Here is a 24,391-nt window from a genome sequence, read left to right on the forward strand (position 1 = left end):
TGATACGATTGTTTAAAATAAAACTTAGAATGTATCATAAAATAATACATTTTTATAAAGTACGTAGGTACCTAATATAGACTAAAGTCGGAATATGGTTTGTTATAGCCTATAGGTACTATTAAACAGTAGTTATTCTCAAACTCTGATACACATAATATATATTTTAGTATACAGAGATTTTCAATGGAGCACATGAATATATATAAATAAATACTGAAATACTTACGTTTTATTGTAATGTATTATTCAATTAAAATTTGAAAAGAATATTAAAAATACACAACATAATATAGTCTATCATCATTACACGGGTATAGAAGAAGTCTCATATATAGGTTTTTTATTAAAATGATTAAGTAAAAAAAAAAAATTTAAAATACCTGAATTTAGGCTTACATTAAAATAGCATTTATATTGAAATTATTATATAATAATAAATAAAAATAATACGTGACTGAACTATATACTACACGTGAATGGTACATGAAAAGTGTAAAAACTGCCATTTTTATTTTTTTAATTATTCTGATTAATGTTTTCTAATTTCGAGCAATACTTAAGAAATTAATTTAAACAAGAAGTTGTAAGTTAAGTCTTTCAAATATCCAATCACGAAGAAATTGAATTGGATTAAAAATATTTAAGTAGAAAAGTTTTTAATTATACATGTACTATATGTTCGTATGTCAAAGTGCTCGTAAGTCAAAGTTTACGTTTCTAACAAATAATGAATCTGGGTAAATTTGTTACCTACCCTACCCGATTGATTCCATTGCAATTTACAACAATACTATTTATTAAAATAAAAATTTAGAAAAGAATAATAGAAATTTTGAAGATAAGATTTACATATTTCAAGTGAAAAATATAAAATTACTATTTTTTTATTTCCTTATCGAGTGAAACTATTTTATTTTATTTTTTTAGCTTAATAATATAATAACTTATTACCGATAAACGTTAATCTAAATACATTATAGTAACGAAAATATTTTACAAAAGGATTTTATAAATTCTAGAAGCAGTGTTTGTTTATTATTATGAACGTGGTTTGGTGATTTATCGAATTATTACGATATTTTGTAGAAAAATAAATGTTTTAAGTAACAATTGAAATATTTTATTCTTATACCTATTTAATTAATGGGCGTTGAAATCTATGCAGATGAAATTTTAAAAAATATATCGTTACAATTTTTTAAATAGAAATTTTAAATTAAAATAAAAAATATTGATTTTAGCTGTCATTCAACAATATTCGTGAGGAGTTGACATTTTTAAATTTATTATAAGCTGCAATGGCATTCTCAAAATATTTAGATTAATATTAAGCCATTGTCTATTTATATTACACAACGCCTATCGTGTATATTATAATAATATAGCATTAACCCTACGTATTATAATACAAAAATATACCTACTTAGAAGTTAAAACTACAGTCTGACAGACCGTCACCTCTCAGTATCATTTTTCGTATACAATGATATATCATTCAATTCAAATTTCACACATCCATTGCAAAGACGTATTAATAAATAATGATGTACTCTCAACGCCTTCTGGAAGATTATATACTTGACTACTTTTTTTGTCTTGCCTTTAATTATCTATGAATTAATATGAAGCAAATTAATAGCGTAAATACTATTGTTCGTTAAATCAATTAAAAATCCCAAAAGTATAATAATATAATATCCCATACACTTCGGTACCTACTGAGCTACACTGAGTTATTCATATTAACTTATGTGAAGGATAATTTCATAGGTGAAAATAATGGAAAACAAAAATAAATATCTTCTATTAAAAAAATAATGTCGCATATCAGTATGACACTTTTTATATACTTTTATTATCAACCTATTCAATTCACTTTTCTAAAATTTGTTACCCACTGTAAGTCTCTTACTTGTGACTAAAACTGAAAATATAATCTACAGATTTCTTTAAAATAAAAGTTTTTCTAATAACAGCGAACAATTACTTAATTATAATTAACTTTTATTCATTGATTATCAATTACGAGTGAATATGACGATAACATTTCAATTAATATATTCACGTTACAGTAAATCACCAATACTATTGAAGAAGAAAAAGTATTTGATTATTGTACTAAAATAAATATTAGTTTATTAATTATTAGTATTATTTGTCAAGGAGTATAAAAAAAATGAGTAACAAAAAAAACAACTTTTAGGACTTGTCGTGTTGATAAAACAAGGAATATTCATAATTGTATGATTTAAGAGATTGGTTGAATAATTTAACGAAACGGAACAATTAATTAAAGCAAAAAAAACTACTAGGTAGAATACATTTTTTATTTAACTAACTTACAGTCATATTTTTAAGGGAATTATATTTTATTCATAAATCATTATTAATTTTGACTAAATAGAATACATTTTGATAGAATAGATTTTGTAATTTAGATAATTAATTGATATTTTCCTATCGTATTTTGAATTAAAAGGACTTTTTTATGTCTAATATAATATCATAAGTATTATCATATTATACTCTAATATAAAATAAAATACTTAATTCAAAAATTTTAATTATTAGTGGTATCAAAAATATATTACCTAAACGTTGCGAGGATAATTATTTTATCAATAAATATTATAATTTATAATAACAGGGTTAAAAAACGATGCTCAAAATTTTACTAACAACGGTTGGTAATAATTATTAAATAATAGTTATTTGATTAGGTAGTCGCGATTGACTGAAGACGATAGTCGCGGCATCGGCCGGTAGTCGGGATAACCGAAAGTACCATTTATTATTATGAAACAAAATTATAAAGATTCAAAACTATATAGTGTGCATAGTTCACATTTTTTAAATGTTATTAAATACAATATAATATGTTTCGACTATCAATTTATATTTTTATCTTTCAGCTTAATATTCTTTTCAATAAAAATAGCTTGAAAATAATTTCTCTTTTTATTGCTTTTTTCGGAAAATATTCGGAAGAACGAAATCAATATAACCTTACTTATCCTAATATAATATCAGAATGTATCGAGTACTAGAATAATATATATTTTTTCAATAACATTTAATTTATAAATATACTGTGGTTTTCAATATATTTTACTATGATATTAAGTTTAAAATTTGCAAAGAATTTTCCAAATCGAACGAAGTTACTTCATAGTTTTTTTTTTGCAAAATAATTGTTTAAAAATTTAATTTTCAATTACCAAATTGATATTGTAATAAGAAAATGGTTTAAAAAATTAAGTATAATTTATTGAAAATGACCTTGAAAAATATCTCGCCGTACAGCTTTTTATATTATAATAAAATAATAAAAATTTAAAATATAATTCTCTCGTCATAGATGGTTACACATTGAAACAACATATTTCTTGGCAGGCAGAACGTTGTTTCCAAAGTTTAAATGAATTGCAGAACTAAACAGCTGTCATTGTTTAAAATACGCATTAAATACGAGGATCAATATATCATAATATAAGAATCATGTTAAATTATCAATTTTACTTAAAACACACATGCTAGTAGATACAATATTTTTAAAATTAAATCAAATTAAAGTCATTATAAAGAAGCGCATCTCAGTAGCCGTTTTTTTTTAAGTTTAAACATATATAATATTTTAGCATATATTAGAATCAATGTAATTCTTATATAACATTATGCAACTAAAAAATACTTTCTTGATTACTTTTATGAGATTATTATTATCAAAAACTTCACATTTCTTTGGTATAAATATGATAATAAGAAAATTTCGAAAAATTAAATTTAAATATAATTTAAAAAGTCTAAGTCTTTTCTTTATAATTCCTTAAGTGAATAATATTACATGAAACAATAATATAGCATATTAAAAACTATAAATATTAGGTTAGATTAACTTTGGATTTATAAAATAAGATATGTATACTCATATTAAACAGCATATATTATAAACAACAATAATATGGTATATCTATAGTATATATTACCGTAAATTGAAAAAATTAAAAACTAGAAATCTTATATACAGAAAAAATATACTAATAGGACATAATAAGGTTAACTGAGAAAATAGTAAGAACTAAAAATTCATGGTGAAGTTTTCCATTATTTATAACAATCGCCACTCTAAATGTACTCACAGCGTCAAAAAAAATATATATGTATAACCAATGATAAATTAAATATTGTTCGCTGCTGTGTGTTTAATTTAATTTTGATGAGATGTTACTGTTTTGTCTGTTTTTCAAGTAGTGAATGTCTAGTTTGAAATCATTTTTGAAAAACTAATTTCCACTACCGCAAATGATCGCGTGACTTTTCTCGAACAATCCCACCCATCATCTGTTCTCAGTTCTAAATCAGTGCATATTACCGGAATTTTCGTTTTCACAACACGAGCGTGGAATGCGAGTGAAATATGCACCACCACCGAATGTCCCGAAGTATCGATTTGCAACTATGTACTATTATACAGAGTCGAATATTTACGGACAGACAGAAAATTACCGACAGTAATAATGATAGTATATTATATCTGTATAAATATATACGAATCCGAATCAAATTATTTCTCATCAAAACCACAGCAACTCGTTCGGATCTCTCTGAGAATCTTGATGTCATAATAAAACTTGCTACGAAGAATGAAGATACCATGTAACTGAACTATGATCTCAAAATATAGAATTTTCGAGTCATGTTCATTTCATGCTATTTATATTATACACAATATATCAAGGTATTGTATAAATAAAATGTGCGTGGGTTCACCTACCAAATTTTGTAATAAATACATTTCACTGGTATCCAGTACTTCTTACCTCACAATCGAATACATTCAAAGGTCGAAACGAAAACAATAGTCCATCCTACGAGATGTATTATATTAGACACACAAAAGTAACTCGAAGAACCTTTCGAGTCCACGAAGGTGTAAAAATCGATGATTTAAAAGCTTATCTCCAGCCAAAATATCCCATAGTCCACCGTGAAAGTGCTGACGTTACATTTATTTATAAACTTGCAAGTGGCCTAATTTATCGTTCCTCACTCATTGAAGTTATATAATAGAATATGACAGTATACTCATTCAATATTTAATATAAGATGAGCCGTACCAACCGAGGTCCAAATAATCGATTGGATGGGAAATCAAATGAATAGAGAAGATCAAAATACTGGACAAATATAATTTTTCATAATGTTAATGATTAAGTATCATTTAAAACAATCTATTCGTTTTAAAGTCAACTGCTAAGTAGATATTTGGCATCAACCTGCATTCACAAATTAATTTCGATATAAAATTATAACTTACCCGAAAAAATACGATTCTAATAATAAGAATGCCGTGAGAGTTGCATTTTTTCGTGTCAGTTGCATAATGGTGATGGCGTTGGAAACCGCGTGCAATAAGGTACTTTGTTTTTATTTAACCGCGACCTGTTATTATTAATCACTTAGGCAAATTTTCCGACGAAACGAAAGAAGAAAAAAAGTTCCACAAATCCATTACGATATTATAATATACACAACGATCGATATTATTGAACTGTTGTACATTATTAAACCCTAGAGTAGACCAAACATAACTTTCGGAGGTATAGAGAACGGATATCCGAGACGATCGTTGCCATAGCCAGGAAAACATGATTGGTTTTTAGAAAAACCATTTCTCTTGGATCACGATCGTTTGAGCGATTTTCCATTAGTTTTATTTTTTTTTGTGCGATTTCGCGGACTCGATCACACATTATAATAACGTCTATGTTAACTTTAAACCATTTGGTGGTATTACCACCGTAACTATGTTAAGGTACACGTCACTCTGTTTTGAAGAAAAAAACCTTTTAATCTTATTAGACATTGCGGCGAGACTGTAAAAATTAAATTATCATACAACCATTCGTATTTACCTTCGTGACGTTACGCATTTATATATTATAATATTAATGTATTATGTCTGTGATGTGTTTGAACATCTTCTCACACTATTGCGAAAGTCGAAACTGACAACCGATCGTTAAATCTTGGGGACGTATTGAAAACGAACGCGTTTTATCACGACCCACTTCCGCGCTGCCGAACGGTCACCCAAGAGGAGGTGATCGATTCAACAATTGTCTCTCTTTCGTCGCCGATTATTCACGTGTCGCTTTGAAAGTAAAAATATATACGACTAGGTATCCGATAATCGCTTATACGTATCAAAGTAACACGACAGCCGATCACTACACATTCAAAGTATATAATAATCATATCTGTGTTTCTACGCGTATTAAACTTTTAATAATATAGGTATAGGTACACGTCAACTGTAGTTCACATCGCTTGTCGTAAAAATATGTGATGAAACAGTAATGAAATCAATTATTAAATGAAGAGGGTCATTGTTGTGAGATGATTCGCATTCAAAACGCGAGATTATAGAAAATACCATTGTCCGTTCCGTAACTTTTCTCGTTTCATTCAATTCGATACGATGAATAAAATTAAACGGTTTGTGTAGAATGTGCTTTCATAACTTCGTAAAATAACCCTTGTTTTATTTTCCAGTACATTTCATTCCAGCTGGTGTAATATCTAAAGACTAATATAATGAATAATAGCATGAAAAACGCTTATCAGAGAATGTTAATAGTTAGTCCGTGAAACTGCAGCTAAAACCGTAAACGATGATTCGAATATGACAATCGAAAAATAAAAAAATGAATGTGTGCATAAAAAAAGGAACATATTATATTATTATAGGTAATTACGAACTATAGTATAAAAACATATTCTCGTCTTTACCGCACAATTGTGCACTAATTGTCGTTGATCGGTCATTACTCGTGAGGCATTATACGGTAGTATACTCTACAGCAGATATTTTAATTTGTAAAGTAAATTTAGATTCTTATCTTAATTAGTTCTTAAATTCTGAAATAATATTATATTGATTTATTAAAATGTCTATTTTGTGAGTTGAGACTGTTTGCCTTGGTGCAATGAATTAGTTTTTACAGTACTATAATATATACGAAGTGCTTTTACACAGCACGAACCAAAACATTTACCTTTCTCTGAAAATACAATTTAAATTAATGGAGGTAAATCAGAAAATTCTCTTCACTGGTTTAATTAAAGTCAAGCTAGAGAAACAATTTCCTAATGAAATTAAGGGGTTATGTTAAAATGATTATTAACATTCCGTTTGTCCCGTTAATAATTATGGCAAATATTTAATTGATAATTTTGGATAAATGTATTTCAAAATTGTTTTATTTAATTAACACATAAATGTATAACAAGCATTAATATACATATATATATATATATGTCGTTGGTCATTTATTTTATATACATTTTATACTTAATTTAAAGGCTGACAAACAGTACATTTCAATGAACTAATATCGATCGTTTATTATTTCAAAGTAGATTTCTATTTGTTTGAAAATGCCACTTGCATTTATTAACACAAATTCTCTGCCTTCTGATATATCCCAATAGTTAATTTATTATAGAAAAAATATATTCTAGATGAATCATTACTAAAAAAAAAGTTAAATCACTCTAAATAGGTATATATCATAGTGAATTAAATAACAAACGCTGTTCGGTGCAGAACTTTTGGGTGATAATTTTTTTCATACATGGTACTGATTTACGGTCAACAAAGTTAACGGACATGCTAAGTGCTTCTAGACAAAAGTTTATAATGAAATTCATGATAGTAAAAAGGTTAAGTGGCGGCAGTAGTCATCGCATATTTTGAACTGACATCGAAACTCCTACACTACTCCCATCTACCACCCATAATCATTCATTATCGCACACACTTGTATTACACGTCTACACTGGAAACAAATTGCAGAGCTCGTAAATCTTATGTACATCCTCAAAACAACTGTTTTAACGCGTGCTTGCCATCCTATTATAGTTGTCGAACGGGGATTTTAAAAAATAGAGTATTGTTCCTGTTGTTTGTAAATTACTCGAACGCATACCTGTCTTATCGCACTCTCATCCAAAACGACGTGTATAAATGAAAAATTAATAAAATACCAAGGAAAGCGCTGAAATGCTATAAAATATATATCATCATTTGTTGTCGTTCGGTATAAATCCGTTGATTTAACGTACTTCTGCGTCGAGTAGCAGCAACAACGCAACGATTTGTCAAGGAACACGATAGATCGATAGAATAATACATTATAGCAGTAGGTATTTGACGACATCCATAACATATATACGCGGAATATATAATATACATCCGGACCCCGCGTTTAATATCGATTCGAATATTCTGATCCTGAAAACTGTCGAACCGAGAGTAAAAGTAGTCGAAAAATAAAAAGAGCGGTACACGGCTCTCGTCATCTTGTCTCGACGTTTTAATAATATAATATATTATTATATAAACGCAATACACAGTCACGTGATCTCGCGAAAATACATCGGGTCGATCTGGGGGTTTAGAAGGGTTCCGATCCGTGACATTGACCATTTGACATGTCGTATGGAAGATAAAATATAAAAATAGCCCTATCTTAACGTAGTAGACTGACGTGATCTGTATGCGATAAAACGAGTGTACGGCGCATATGCATCAGTCAAAACTAGGTACAGTCCATCATCCCTCTTTCATGAGGGCACCACGGTGGGTTTTATATGGACCGAACAAGCCCCAGTGATGGATCTGTTTTTTTTTATAATAGTGGAGGGGGGTAGCCACACGTGTGACCTACATCCCGCCGATGATGTGCACGCGATCTTGACCGGTACACGACGACTATTATAGTTGACCCGATCCCAAAAACGTAGCATTAATAGTGTGTGTATATATATTATAATATACGGTAATGTGTGTAGTACAGGTGACTAATGAGAGTGAAACTCTGCACCAACTCGGAATAATACTCGGGCACATATCCACATACATTACATAGATAGTATATAAAATATATCTTACACGTGGTAGTGATCGATGGGAGCCGTAACGGATGTGTCCAATTTATTTGGCTCTTGGTGTCACCGTGGTGGATTTTAAGAAAAGAACAGAACAAAACGTTGTGAATTTGTTTTTTCCTCCGGAAGTTTTAGCATAATATGTTACAAAATTACAAAATGACCACTCTCGTCAAGGGGAATATTTTTTCCATAACGTTGTCCAAACAATAATTCATGTGTGCGTCACGTTTACTACAAAACGTCCCACGGGGAAATTTTCGGAAAATTATTACAACACGGCTCAGCATGGAAATTGTGCACATGACCCGTGTGTATATATAATATATAATATTATACAGAATGACGTTACTCTGTTACTGTGTACCGACCATATGTGAATGTGTCGTTATTACACGGACGACGTGTGCGGTAAAGTTTATTGCAGTGTGCATACGAATAATGTAACTTCTGTTATAACTTATAATAATTATAACAAGACACCGTTGCATCACATTATAACGTAAAAAATCGTCCGTTTGATCAAAAATTCGTTTTTTTTTTTTTTTGCAACCAGTATTATAAAGTTATCATATATTTTACCCGCCTTATATTTCGAGCGCATTTTATATTGAGTTCAATGTCAAGATGTTCCTAAATTTAGAAAATATCTATCTTTAAAATGCTATAAAAATATAGGTCGAACAAAAATAAATCGGCTTTTATACACGTATATTTTTTATTATTTAACATTTCATAAAATAAACATATTTATTTTTGAAAGAAAAAATATTATTCAGACTTAAAAGATTTAATCATGTCTTTATATAATGTAAATATCTAAGATTGTCTAAATAAAAAAAAAAAAAAAACTGTTCCAGTAAATAGTTCAGTTTTCAATACAATTTAATATAATTTAAAATTATCCAATTAAATTTACTAAGAAAAAAAAACCATTTCGTTTTTATTAAAACATGAAATATTGAACTATGTATTTATTTATTTACTTAATTGTTATAAATAATAAACTTAAGCAATTTTTACAATTACTGCCTATACTATAAAAATATAATAATAATTACTGCGGATTTAAGGACTTTTTATACTTTTTTTGATAAACAAAATTTGATTGATTTATTTCTTTATAATTTATTATTATTATTTTTATTCTTATCTATAAACTGTATACCTTGTACATTCTATAACTAACGCTTTAGATCAATCTTCGTAATTATTTACTGCCGTTTATAAATTATTATTACATTTGAAAATGCATTCTTCAAACAGAAAACGTAACACTTTATTTTTCTCGTATTACTCATTAAATTCAATGTGTAAAAACTCTCTTACGACCTTGACTTTTTTTAGGTACCTCATTTTAGCATTTTCTCTTATCTCCTAACTTACGATCAAACAAAGGTCAGTTAGGTAATAAAATAAAAACTAACAGAAATTGCATTCAACGTAAGTACACTCCATTAGGATTTAAGAACATAATAACAATTGTACGGAAAACTGAAGGACATGTAAAACGTTAAAAAAAGTTTGTTTTAATAATGAATTTTAACAAAAATCAGAGCATTAGAAAATCTCATATGGATCAATTACTTCAATTTTCATGGTCAAAATTCTTTAAAGTGGTCCACATAAGTCATTATCTAGATTGTCTTTGTATTATATAGTATGCTAAATTTTCGAGAAAGTAATGCGAACATGGTCCCATTATCACATTTTGTATTTGAACATGGAAAATAATACTAAAATATAATCAGTAATTAATATAATTATACAGTTACGTATATTAAAATATATTGTACTGTCAAAATTTTTGTAAAATTCTAGTCAACTTGAGGATCATGAATGAGAACCATATTACATGTGTGTAAAATTAATAGATTATATTTTTCGAATATTAGTAGGGCTCGGATTTTAAAGCATAATAAGTGACTAAAAAAGCAAAAAAAAGCATGACCAAAAATTTGCATGAACTAGTTATAAAAATGAATAAAAAAAATTTTAATTAAAAAAAGAATTAACTACCGTGTATTTCTTTAGATTTGCAGTAGTGAAACTGACTCTATTGTCCGACAGCTAGAATGTTTTTATACATAGAAAACGAACTCTCTACATCCACTGAAGTTATCGGTGCATACCTCATACAAGAGGTTTCAAATTTAAACACTAAATCTTAATTTTTTAAATGATTAATATCGATGTTATAGGCATACTGACCGTATATTGGTACTGCATATTATATAGATCAATAATCTATATTTTAATATATTTAATAAACAAGCTGATAACGAAAACAATAATAATTCAATATCCTCATTCTGGGTTTTTACATTTCTTATTAATTTTTTTTTATTACAATAACATAATAAACATTTAAAAATCCATAGCTGAAATAAATGAAATAAAAAGCATTTACATAAAAAAAGCAAAAATAAATTGGTTTATTTGGAATAAGAATGACGTGAAACGAAATTATGTATACAAATTAGATTTCTATGTTATATATAAAAGAGAAGCATATGCTTTAAGATCCGAGCCCTAAATATTGACAATTAAATTAGTTTATAATATGTTTTTTGTCGTTTAAAATGACTTCACATAATATCACATAATATACTTATATATGTTATAATTGAAATTTTAAAACCTTATATAAACTCATGATGTTATTAAACAAAACTAGAATAAATTATAAATTACAATTGTAGAGGCGACCTAGTACGAAGAACTTGTGAATAATGTACATATAGCCATATAGGTGACTGATATGCGTCTAACCTTGACGCAACGGCGCCGCCCTGACAAATCCTCGGGGAACAGGTGACGCAGGATGGAAGTGAAGAGACTCACAAATGTACATATTATAGAATTTTACAGATTTGTTTTTCCAGGATATAGTAGCACTGCATAATACTTTTCTGTGAAAAATGGTTTTCGAATGGCGATGACCACCTTTTCCTCGCATTGACTAACACGGAAATTGTCGTGGTTCCCCGTTTGCGAACATTTTTCAATCTTAACGGAATCATATTGATAATCGGATAGTACGTTACATATTCTAGCACGAAAAAGTTCACCTTAAGCACGACTCTAAAATTGACAACAAATAACAAAATCTAGTTGTTGACAACGTATTTGTATTAAACCACCTATACATGCTATAATTAAAATACTATTTAATGAAATTAAAAAGTTTCTGACTAAGTTTCAACAAGGGATAACAAAGCTACACGTTGCTTTCTATTAATGCTGAAATGTCAACGGGCAGAGCCTCTAGAATAATATGTTTGTGTCGGGGACTGAAAACTTTGATTAAGGTATTGAGCGATTAATACATTTACTGTTCTCAAAATATGCAAACACAATAAAATACAATTTAGTAATTACGAGTAATTATAATCAAATTTTAATGTCAAACCATTTCTAATTATTAAAAAAATTTAAACATTTTTAAATACTATTACATAAAATAGGTTTGAATATAATATACTCGTATATTGTAATACAACAATGTTAAAATTGCATCTTTTACTTATCATTTTGAGGTTACATTTGCCTACAGCAAATACTACAGTCTTGATTTATTTATATCACAGTCCAAACCTTTATCATTGTATCAACATTCAATTATTATTATTCTATGAAGGACTTTAATAATAATAATATAGGTAAAATAAAGTGTATAATACTCCTCTTTACAATAGATGTCTAGTGAATCACAGAAATGGATGTGTTAAAATTAAATGCTTTAATGATATATCATTTTATACAAAAAACCGATTCTGAGTGAAAACGGTCTATCAGCCTGCAGTATAACTTAGTATATTTCATAATGTATTTTACTATTAGTATAACGGTAGGTGGATTGTATTTTTGTGAAAAAATTACATGTATTATATTATTAATATTTATATATTATTATTAACTTTTGGATCATTACCACCTTACTGCAAAACAGTATGAAACGATTTATGATAAAATCTTAAAATAAATCTACACATTTTGAAAATATCATTATGATTTATAAAAATTTATAATATACAAAAATATGTTTATGAAAATGTTTTTGAATTGTAACATAATAACTAACATTGTTTGAACAGAAATAGTTATAATATGAGTAAATATCAAATGTCGTAAAAATTTAAACTTAAAATTCCCATAAAAAATATAATTGATTTTCCGATCTTTTTTTTATAATACAGGTTTAAAAACCAGAATCTTGTATAAAACTTTCAAATGTTATAAATTAATGTTATTAATTTTTAACTACAAAATAATTTTTTATTTTCCAATTATAACGAAATTCATTAAAAATTTAACTTCAAACGCTCGTATTTTTTTTTTTTATATATAATATATAATATATATAAATTTATGGTCAACTTTTTTTTTTAATTTTTATTATTGACAACTTATGAATAAAAATACTTCTATAAAATATTCAATTTTATTGACAGTTTGTGATTTTTGAATAAAAATAATTTTCATCTAACACTGATTAGACGTAAACATTTTCGTTTTTTAAATTGTTTTTCCTTCCCCGAGCATTATAAAAAATACTATAGATTTTTACTTTTGACTCAAAATTCAAAACTAGATCCAATTTTTTACCATAAACCATTCCCAAAACTTAAAATTGAAACATTTTAACCTCCCTGAAAGATAACACAAACATAAAAATACATATGATTGTAAAATCGATACATTCACTCTACTCAGGATCTAAAAAATATATGTATACGCAGGTAAAAATGACAAAGATGTGCAGACAAAGTTATATAGAACACGGAACACTACATGCAACCAAACAATTACAGCTGTCGTTTTAAGTCTACTGTGTTTAGTTTAATTTGTTAGAGAAACTATATATTTTTTTATATCTAAGTACATTTCATTTACCGTCAGGTAAGAACAATCCATCATAACTTTGATAAATAAGTATAGTATTGTTTGGAATTTGTTCAGCATTGCATTAAAAATGGATCTAAATTATTTGAAAAAATAAATTTATTTTCCTTTTATAATATAATACAGAGTAACTTATTTTTATCAAACAACACTCATTATTTCATAAACTATTAATTTTTTTGAAAATATTTTTTTTCACATAATTGCTAGTCAATATAAAACAACATTTTTAAAAAAAATAATAAAATTTTTAATACTTCCTCGTTATAATTTTTTTATTTTTTTGAATAACATACATTTTTGATTTTATATTCTGAAGCTGAATATTTTTTCGGTATATTTTGGTTCATAAAAATCGAAATTCTGAGAAGTAATTTATGAATTATAAGTATTTGAAGGATATAAAGTGCAGAATAGCACAAGCAAAACAAGCGTTTTACAAAAAAAAGCACCTTTTCACAGCAAACACTGTCAGCCTTAAGACAAGAAAAACTCTGATTAAAAGTTTTGTATGGAGTATAGCACTATATGGAGCAAAAACATGGACAATACTCAAAGTAGAAAGAAGAAAAATTGAAGCGTTGGAAACATGATGCTGGAGAAGAACACTGAAAATTCCCTGGACAGATAGAGATAAAAATGAAGAAGTATTCCAAAAAATGAACGAACGAAAAGTAATATGGAAAACAATCAGGGAAAGGAGAAAAAAATAGATTGGACATATTATAAAAAACAATAAGTGGATAACAACAATAATAGAAAGAAAGATAGATGGAAAAGCCGGAAGAGGTAGACCAAGAACACCATTTATGAAACAAATTATAGAAGATATTGGAAAAACTAATTACAAAAAATTAAAAATAGCAGTTATGGATAGAGACCAATAGCAAATATTAAATATATAGTTTAAAAAAAAAAATGTTTTTTTATTTCGACTAAAAATTAAATGAAAAAATGTTTTTTTAATACGTTTATAGATTTTGAGGACCTAATAAGAGTGATAAATTTCAAGGTATAATAAATAATAATTAATCCCATAGTTGTCAAATCACAAGTGAACGTGATCGAGCTTTAATGGTAATTATCTATGTGTAAAATACTAATAAAATATAATATTTAACTGATGAATACGTAAATAGAAGTATAATATGTAAAAATATCTTTAAAAAAATAATGAATATCATGTTGTGTTTACAAAATATATTAAATACTGCACGTATAAGAATGCAATAAATACTCTTTATGTATACAAGTACATACTTAAAAAAAAATACTATATACTATATAGGTACTATACTAAATTATTACTTTGAATAATATTTAAAAACAAAATGTAAATATTAATCATTACATTTAAATTTTATTAACATTTATATATTTTTTTTATAAATTGTAAAATAATGAATAAATAGCAATACCATTTTTTAAATTATACAGAATACTTTGAAAATATTTTACTAAAACTAATATAAAAAATATATATGTATTAAAAAGTTTTAATTGTAAACAAAGAAAATAAAAGTATAATCGTCCCAAATGTTTGCCCAGATGAATTATATTTTTAGCTAAATCTATATAATTTTTTAAACTGTAATTTAAAATATTATAATAAGTTCAAATAATTAATTTTTTTTTTGATTTGTTAAATATTTATTTTATACCGTTCTATTAAGGTGTATTTTTAACAGTTTGCAGACTGTAGGTGAAACATAAATGTAAATATTAACTGAAATCTGTAGTTTTACTGTTATACATCTGTGGTATAATAATATAGGTAGTATTTAAAAATAAATTACTATTCAATATTCACATTTGATAAAATGTAATAAGCATAGTATTCATAATGTTTTCAAATAATCGTATATTTACACTCTATGAATGCAAAAATAGTACTTACTGTAAATTTATTTATGTACTGTGTATTATGAATGAGTACATTAAGTCTATTTTGTGACTTAAATTAAATTTCTTAAGAATGTAGATAGAACACATTTTAAAAGTTCAATCGTTATTAGTGAAAATGTAATTTAAATTTTACATAAGAATTAATTTTAATATCATAAGAAAAAATGAATTAAGAATATCAGCTTAGTTGAAAATATTAATGGTAATAATACGTTACTATCAGGAAACATATTGGTAAATTTAAAATTTATTAAATAATTGTTTTTTAATAGTTTTATCGGTGTTAAAATAAATAGTTTACTTTTGTCCATAAATCTAATATTTTGTATGTTATTAGAAAAATAATAAAATAAATGTGTATACTTAAATAAAAACTTAGTACGTTAGGAACATAAATTGATCCTTTAGATATTTTTCCTATATCCGATTCTTCCTTGATTTACTACTTTTCATTTGATTTACTTAATATCGCAAGAAATGTATTTAAAATTGTCAAAATACAAAAGCAAGTTTTATGGGCATAAAAATTAAGCTTAATTTATTCCTTACTGGAAATTCTGGAAATGTCTAATACTTAAAAAAAAAGAAAAAAACTATTTTCCTAATTGAAGAACGTTTTGCGTCGCAATAATATATATTATATATAAAATAAAAAAAAATAAATGATACAAACCTTCAAGACCCTGACAAAAATCCCATTATCCAAAAGTTATTTTTCATTCAAACGAGTGGCCATATTTTATGCGATGATGTTTTTTTTTTATTTCACAGACACTTTTATTCCTATTACCGTGGCAAATGCGTTATATATATTGCAAACGTGCAGTTTCGTTCACACTGTAATATTGGAGAGTCTATTTGGTGATAAATGTTGACATTAGACACACTGGTACGTTTCTAATGACGTCCATGAGTACAGAAAAAACAAACCCTTTTCACCAATATTTCTCTGACGAGTGCGTCGTCGGGAGGTAAACAAATAGTTATAACTTATAATATATCCATATCGGAAATCCAATGGTATCCGAATCGGCTACAGACAATATCTGTATGTCTTTCTTGTGTATTTTTCAGTCAGACCCTTTAGAAAAAAATTCAAAACAACGAAATAGTTCACATCGATATTTGGCGGTAAAGAACGATTCTAGTTTTTAAACAATAATTATTGCAGACAGTTATAAAAATAAAATTACTCTGTTTAAAAATGTATATAATTTCTTGATTTTGTTAAAAAAATAACGCTGAACATTATAAATAACAATATATATAAAATTAACTTACGTATTATATTATGTTATACTATATTATGCATTGCTAAAGGTACTAATTATAACATTAAATCTTTTTTAGAACTAACCTATGTATTAATATAACATAAAATTGAATACTTCAAAAAAAGGTTAGTGCAAAACTTACTTGAATACATCAGTAAATGAGCATTCAAGTTCTAGTACTTGAAAATAATCGAGATGAATATTATGAAAATTTAATACTTTATATCGATAAATAATTTAATTTATTTTTAAATATATTTTTTTCACTGAGTTATTGTAAGACCTATAACTAGTGTAAATTATTTGTTCTATAATTTTCTATCAACTTTTGATTTAGAAAAATGTTTATATAATGTTTGCATTAATATAAACTATTGTATATATTTAAGCTTTAATTTCACTGTTTGAAATTCAAAATTTTTCGTTAATTACAATCAATAATAAAATGTAAATTAATATGTATAATCTTAGTATAAAAATATTGTTAATAATATTTTGTATTCTAAAATATATTAATAAAAATGAATAAGGATAAAAAAAAATTTCAAATCAACAATATTTTCATATTATACGTATTGAAACATCGGACTAGTGTATTAGGAGTTTTTTTTTAGGTAATATCGTTTATAATATACAATGTTCATGGTACCTATAACCACGTGAATTAAGTGTTAGTTTAAAACGAATAAATGAATGGCTTTGTAACCCGAATAATTTAAATTTCGACTTGACTTTATACATATAATTATTCAACATTGAGTAACCTAAATTCTACATTGTTGATTTAGTTCAAAAATATATTTACAACGCATATTAACTATTTGGGGATGAAATACCTGATGGTGTTTTAGATAAAACACGCATAACATCAGCTACTAATACAAATTAATATTAATTGTTATAAATAGTTAAGGCTCACAGTTTAAAATTGTTCTAGAAAAATATGTATTTATAAAATCAGTATAAATATAATATTCCTATTTTAGTATTATAATTTTATAGGTATATACTTAGTTAATCAGTAAAATAAATTGTATATAACAATTATTTAAATGTCATATAAGTTAAATTTCGATGAACTAGGAACTGTTGAAAAAAAATGGAACTAGAATTTCATTATTTTTATTAAATATCCAGAACCTGATCAAATGTATTGAGTAAAAGGTTTTCCAGATGTTTATATATATTACATAGTGTCAGGAAAATATCAAACGTTAGGAAAATAAAATTATAAATATTTATTCAATTCCATATGTTATTATTTTTATATTATTATTATCCGCGTGTTACTCTTTAAATTGAATCAAAGTCCAATAAACGATAAATACATAATATTTGAAAAACAATTTATTCGTTTCAACGAGTTTTCGTTTCCTCAAACATTACATAAATATGTTTAAAAAGATCTTGATTTTTGATAAATAATAAATATAACTATGACAATTTAATATAGGTATTTAATATAATTATAACTTAACTTGATAATATACTTAAAGCTTAATATTTGAAAACCATGTTTGTTTTCAAATAATTTAACAAGATTTTAAATTTAAATAATAGTAAAAACTAATAATAATAATAATAATAATAATAATATAGCTTTTTCTGTAGATAATATGAGTTATATTCGGCAATGCGTAGAAAATTGTTTTTTGAATAATTCATAGACAACTTTGACATTTACAAATTAAATATTTTTACGAGAAAAATTAATTCAAATTATGTTTTGCCTACAGTCCACGATAATTGAAATAATAGTGTGGAAAGCCCGACCTAGAAAACGATGCTAGCCGTCCCCTAAACTCGGTTCAGTCATTTTAAAACGTTTGTTTGTAAATTAACATTATAGATAGGTACCTAACTAAATACGCTCAAAAATTATCGTGAAAAATGAAAAGCAAGTAAATTTCGGTAATATTCCTACTATAACACACACATAATATATATTCGAGGTTTTATCGTTCAAACTCCAAATAAACATCACATTACGTAGTACAATTGGTCGGATAAAAATAATAACGAGAGCGTTCTTCTCAGTCGAATAAATTAAATAAAACAGACCATATATTATTTTACCTATACATGATTATTATGTACACAAGCCGAAAAACACGTACACAATATTCTTCTCGAGCTTCGGCAGCGTTTCGATGACACAATTTATTATATAATACCATAGTCGAAACACGTTAACCGTGTTACTCAAAGGTCCCCCGACGCAAAATCAACTGCGTGGCGTACGGTTGGAGGGGGGTTATTTATCATGGTTTTATGACGTAAGTATGTGTACAATAAAATATTGTTTCGTGAATTTTTTTTTTTTTTTTACTACCATACGTGCACGGGAAACGATCAAACTACCTATGTAATTATGTATAGTTCGGGTCTAGTGCGTACATAATACTATGATTTCACTACGGTTTCCTACACGGCTAGTTCATGTTATAGACACAGACTGCAATAGCAGAGATCACTGATGAGAGATATACCTAATGAGAAAAATCGGGCACAAAAGCGATTAAAAAATATCGTAAACTCGACAACGCACGATGACGAACTACGTTATACCGATGCAAGACGAAACATAATATTATAATAAATATTATACAATATTGGAAAACATTATCAGTTACCTGATGTATAGTAACGGCCGCCGCGTCTCGAACGTGAACTTAGAAAAACGTGTTGGCACGGCACAGCAGTTGGGTACGGTCTCGGCGGACACCACGCACCGGAGAGCTGAACTTTAAGTAGCGTTCTGCCGACGGTTGCTGTGGGAACGACGTGCTTATGGGTCTTCATTACGCCGGGCGGCGGCGGCAGTGCTGCCAGTGCGGCGCGCGGCGAATTGTCGAACCACCGGCACCGCGGCGTGGGACGATAAATTATTATTGTAACTATAATGGCTCAACAGTTTGTGTATATAATACCTACCTACCTACTTACCTATATATATATATATTATAATTTTACGCGCGTATTGTATTATTATTATATGGGTAATATATTTTTAATGCGTTTTATAATAAATAAATGCGATCGACGGATCGGTTGCCACGACACGTCCGGTCGCTTTTTTCTTCGATATCCGACCCGAAACGTACAATATTGTGTGATGTACTTACCTTATAACACGGCGATATTATGCTGTCGTGATGTAGTGCGAGGGAACGAGAGACACGTCTTTTCCGTACCACTGGTCCTTTCCGCACGGGCCTACGCCTTCCGGTTCGAAGAATCTCCATCATGAAGTACAAAAAACTCACCGCCAAACGACGGATGTCCGGTGGATTTTTCCGCGAGTTCGTCAAAGACTTACTAGGCAAGTACTTGCGGTGCACGCGCACCTACTACACGACGTTACGATCAACGCCATGCGACTTAGGTATATACCACTACCGAGATTCGCGCGGACTCTATAAGCTCGTGTACCTTATACCCGGTTAGCCGTTGGTATGAACTCGGTTCACCGTGCTATCGGGGTAATATTATTACCCGAAGATAAAATTGTAGCACACGTCTGTCATTGGATCACATTTTTCTTACCCGCAATCGATGATAATATTATACTTGTGTACTAAAAGTGTATAATACTCTGACTAATTCGACGTTGTTGTAATATACAGTCGAATCTCGGTAACTCAAACCTTGTTAACTCAAAATTCTCGATTTCTCGAATAAATAAAATTCCCCTTCAAATAATATTATCAACTCGAAAACTAATTAAACAAGATTTCAATTCCTCGAATTTTCTTATCTCAATTTAGAACTAAATACATATAGTAACTGTGTTATACTATGTATAATAAAATAATATCGTCTCCAAAATATTGGACAATGATAAAGAAGAAGTCGAAGACCTGCAAACAGAACCTTAGTAAAAAAAGAAACACTTGCTTTAAAAAAACTACGTAAATATATGGATACCAATAAAGGTATGGAAGATTTATTTAAGCCACTTTATTATTTAGAAAATATAATAGAAATCAATGTTTTAAATAAAAATAAACAATAACCTTTGGATCTATTCTTTAAAAATAATATTCAGGTATATATATTATTTTATTTCTTTAATGTGAACTAAATTAATTTTAAAAAAAATTGTTGATAACTCGATATGTTTAGTAAGTCAATTTTTTTTCCCCTCCGTGAACTTTGAGTTACCGAGAGTACACTGCATTACTATAAATCCACCGTGAATTCATCTCCCGTCGGTTTTTTTTTTTAATTTCATTTTTTTATTCGTCCAAAATAAACTTTAGATAAGCATATGTTATATATTTTATGTTATTGCGTGAACCGTGTACAGTGTTTTACTTAAACTAGTCATTTTTTTTTTTTTTAGTTTCATAATACGATGTAAAGTTTAATTTTTCTTAAGAATAATAATTAGTTTCTGTTGTTAAACGAGTCTTAGCTGAATCTAAGGTGAATCTTGAGTACGAATACATCAGGTTCTTTTTAGTACTTGCAGTGACATTCCATCAATATAAAGTGTTCCACGGTTAGGGTTACTCAGCAGATTTCACATATACCTAGGCGGATCTTCTTTCGTCATAAGAAAACCATATAGGAAACACAAATAATGTAAAATAATAATTATTCTATACTGCTTTTTATTTTATTTTAAACTCTAGATTTTGCCAATTGTGTTTTTTGCTTTTGATTTCCTTTGACTTTGATTTATTTTAATGCCAGTTTATTATTGTTTATTTTCCGTTTTATTTTGATAATATCTTGATTTTTTTTTATGTCCATATGAGTTTTAATCTGAATGACTAATGAGTAATATTACATTGGTTAGTTCTAATGCTCTTTTGGCTTCTTGGTATTCCCTGCAATATTGCTGTATCTTGTGGTATCTATATAAATGTTGTGTTTATTCCTTTGTTGTATGGTTGAATTGTTAGTAATGATATTATCATTACCTACCATTCGTAATGTTATTATTACGCATACATCTTCGATTCATGACGACGATTTATTGTAACGTAATAATTCTTCGCACCACGTTTTCGTGACGCCTGCTCTTCCACAATGTGCGTCTACGACTACGTCACAGCAATGGCCAGAAAACGATTTCGGACGACCCGAATTTTGATTAACGACCTAATATCGTATATTAAATACTAACAATACAATATTACTTATTAGTGTTATTACTTTAATATGGTGCCCTTTAACCTGTGTAGAGGAACAGTCTACAACATAATGTAACGATATCCCACGTGTACTTGGGATTTGGTTAGTACATCACAAACGTATAATAGATAACCACGGCGGTAAGTGACTGTATTATAATATTTTAATGATATTCGACGAACCAGAGGCTTGAGAGAAGAAAATAGCGCCGACCGATATGACGCGTATTCGCGACCCACGGACCACGGCTCGAATAATAATAGTAATCATAATACATTATTGTAATTTCCTTTTGTGAGCAATGCCATAGTTTCTGCTGTTTTTGTTCCGACGGATATGATGTACGACAAACTTTTTCAAACAACATACACGTATTATATTTTAAAACGAGATATTATTATAAATATTAATTTCAACTGATGGCGCGCGTCGTGCATTCTTAAGGTAACCATTTCAAATTACTTGCGTCTTGCTGTAAATGTAATTACAACAGTATGTTTCTCTCTCTACCACACACGCACACAATATGCACATCTTCTCACTCCGTCACTCCGAATACATAACGCGCTACAGTGTATATATTATGATAATATAAAAATATATACATCATAGTGTCGACAAAAGTATACGAGTGCGATGACGATTGTGTTTTTCTCGCGTTTCCTGTTGACGATGTTATTAGACGATATTTTTATATGAACCTGTATCTAGATTTAGAGCTTTATAGCACATAAAATAGTTTTAACTTATCATATTAGGTACATACTTATAATAACATATCGTCGTACAAAATACATAATTTGTCGATGACATGGTTGCAAAATTCAAAATTAATTTCCACTATTTTCAACTAATAATTTTAAAAAGTATGTATCTGCTGTAGCTCCTACCACCCTCCCAATCATGGAAATAATAGTATCAGTAATATTCCAAAAATATGTTTGTACTTTTATGAGTATAGAGATAATATTAATTATTATACTTAAAAGCTGTTAAAATATAAGATATTTTCCATTTATTTTTTAACCAAAAAACCTTGTTCATTTTTTTATAGAATTCAATGCGTTCAATTTAATAATTTTCTTCATTTTCATTCACACTTTCGTCTTTTTTGGTAGGTATTATTCTTAATTTATGTACCTACCTATTATTTTTCTTATAATATTATTATAATTTATCGCCCAAATATTTTTTTCAATACAAGTTCTTATTTATTCGTAAATGTGCTCAACGGTTTTACACTTCCAAGCATATAATATTAGGAAGCAAGGAAGCAACTGCTTCTTTTAATTATTCTTATTTGCATCGTTGATACTTTAGATAAAGGTAGGTGCAGATAAAGATAATAATTTACATATCATATAATTGATCGTAGTTAAATAATGACACAACCATAAAATATTATGACATTATGTAGCTATTCATTAGTATTTGAGAAAGTTCGATATCGTACAATTTGTTTATGTCTAAAAAATTGCAGCATTTTTGTATCCTTAATGTTTTACCAATCAAATATCCATTCTAAAACAAGCAATGAATAGTTCCCTGATATTTAGGTTCATAACTTACACGAATAGACAGGCACATTGTTTTACAATTGAGAACGTGGAATACAAATTATTATTCGCACAGATTGTATGCGCATTGTAAATTAAGCCTATATAATACGTCATATAGTGAACGTACGTCACAAGGAATTCCTATTGCCCCACCTCGTGTCAAAAATAAAATAATAATAATATAATTTAACGTCACAATATTGTAAGTAATAGCTAAGTATCTATAATAGGTACATGTATTTAATTTATTGAAAAAGAATATGTCAAATTTTCAATCGCATAATAAACGATATGATTAACTCATAAAATATGTTTCGTATTCATATTTGAATAGGTAATAATTATTAATCAAATATTGTGTGACTAGGATTATTTATATACTGTGGTGTTTTTGCACCATTGTGATAAGACATTTTTCAATTTTCTTTTTCAAACTTCAAACCCAAACTCCAGACTCTCTGTATGTTGAATATCCGTACGGATGATGCCTTGTTCACGAAAAGACTATAATTAGAAACTCTCTCCGCCTATTAACTATGAATGAAATGAAGATTTAGTTGGATAAAAAAAATTCTCGGACTTCTGTAAAAGTTTTTGGTATCTCTGTCACAAAGAACTTCATTTAATAGTTTATAATATATTTAATACATG

The 24,391-nt window shown here is 27.7% G+C and overlaps 2 protein-coding genes across 2 annotated transcripts in view; one reads left to right on the plus strand and one right to left on the minus strand.

Annotated features, from left to right (window-relative positions):
- Positions 1-19,832, minus strand: part of LOC114125552 (dual 3',5'-cyclic-AMP and -GMP phosphodiesterase 11A-like) — a 102,030-nt gene extending 82,198 nt beyond the window's left edge. Inside the window, exon 1 of the mRNA XM_027989252.2 lies at positions 19,673-19,832. The gene's annotated coding sequence lies outside the window, so the exon portion shown is untranslated. The remainder of the gene's footprint in view (positions 1-19,672) is intronic.
- A 332-nt stretch (positions 19,833-20,164) lies between these two features.
- Positions 20,165-24,391, plus strand: part of LOC114125589 (protein sneaky) — a 32,480-nt gene continuing 28,253 nt past the window's right edge. Inside the window, exon 1 of the mRNA XM_050200202.1 lies at positions 20,165-20,361. Within this exon, the coding sequence (XP_050056159.1) occupies positions 20,286-20,361 (76 nt within the window). The 5' untranslated portion in view covers positions 20,165-20,285. The remainder of the gene's footprint in view (positions 20,362-24,391) is intronic.

This window comes from Aphis gossypii, chromosome 2, assembly GCF_020184175.1.
Source record: "Aphis gossypii isolate Hap1 chromosome 2, ASM2018417v2, whole genome shotgun sequence".
Classification (NCBI taxonomy): Eukaryota; Metazoa; Arthropoda; class Insecta; order Hemiptera; family Aphididae; genus Aphis; species Aphis gossypii.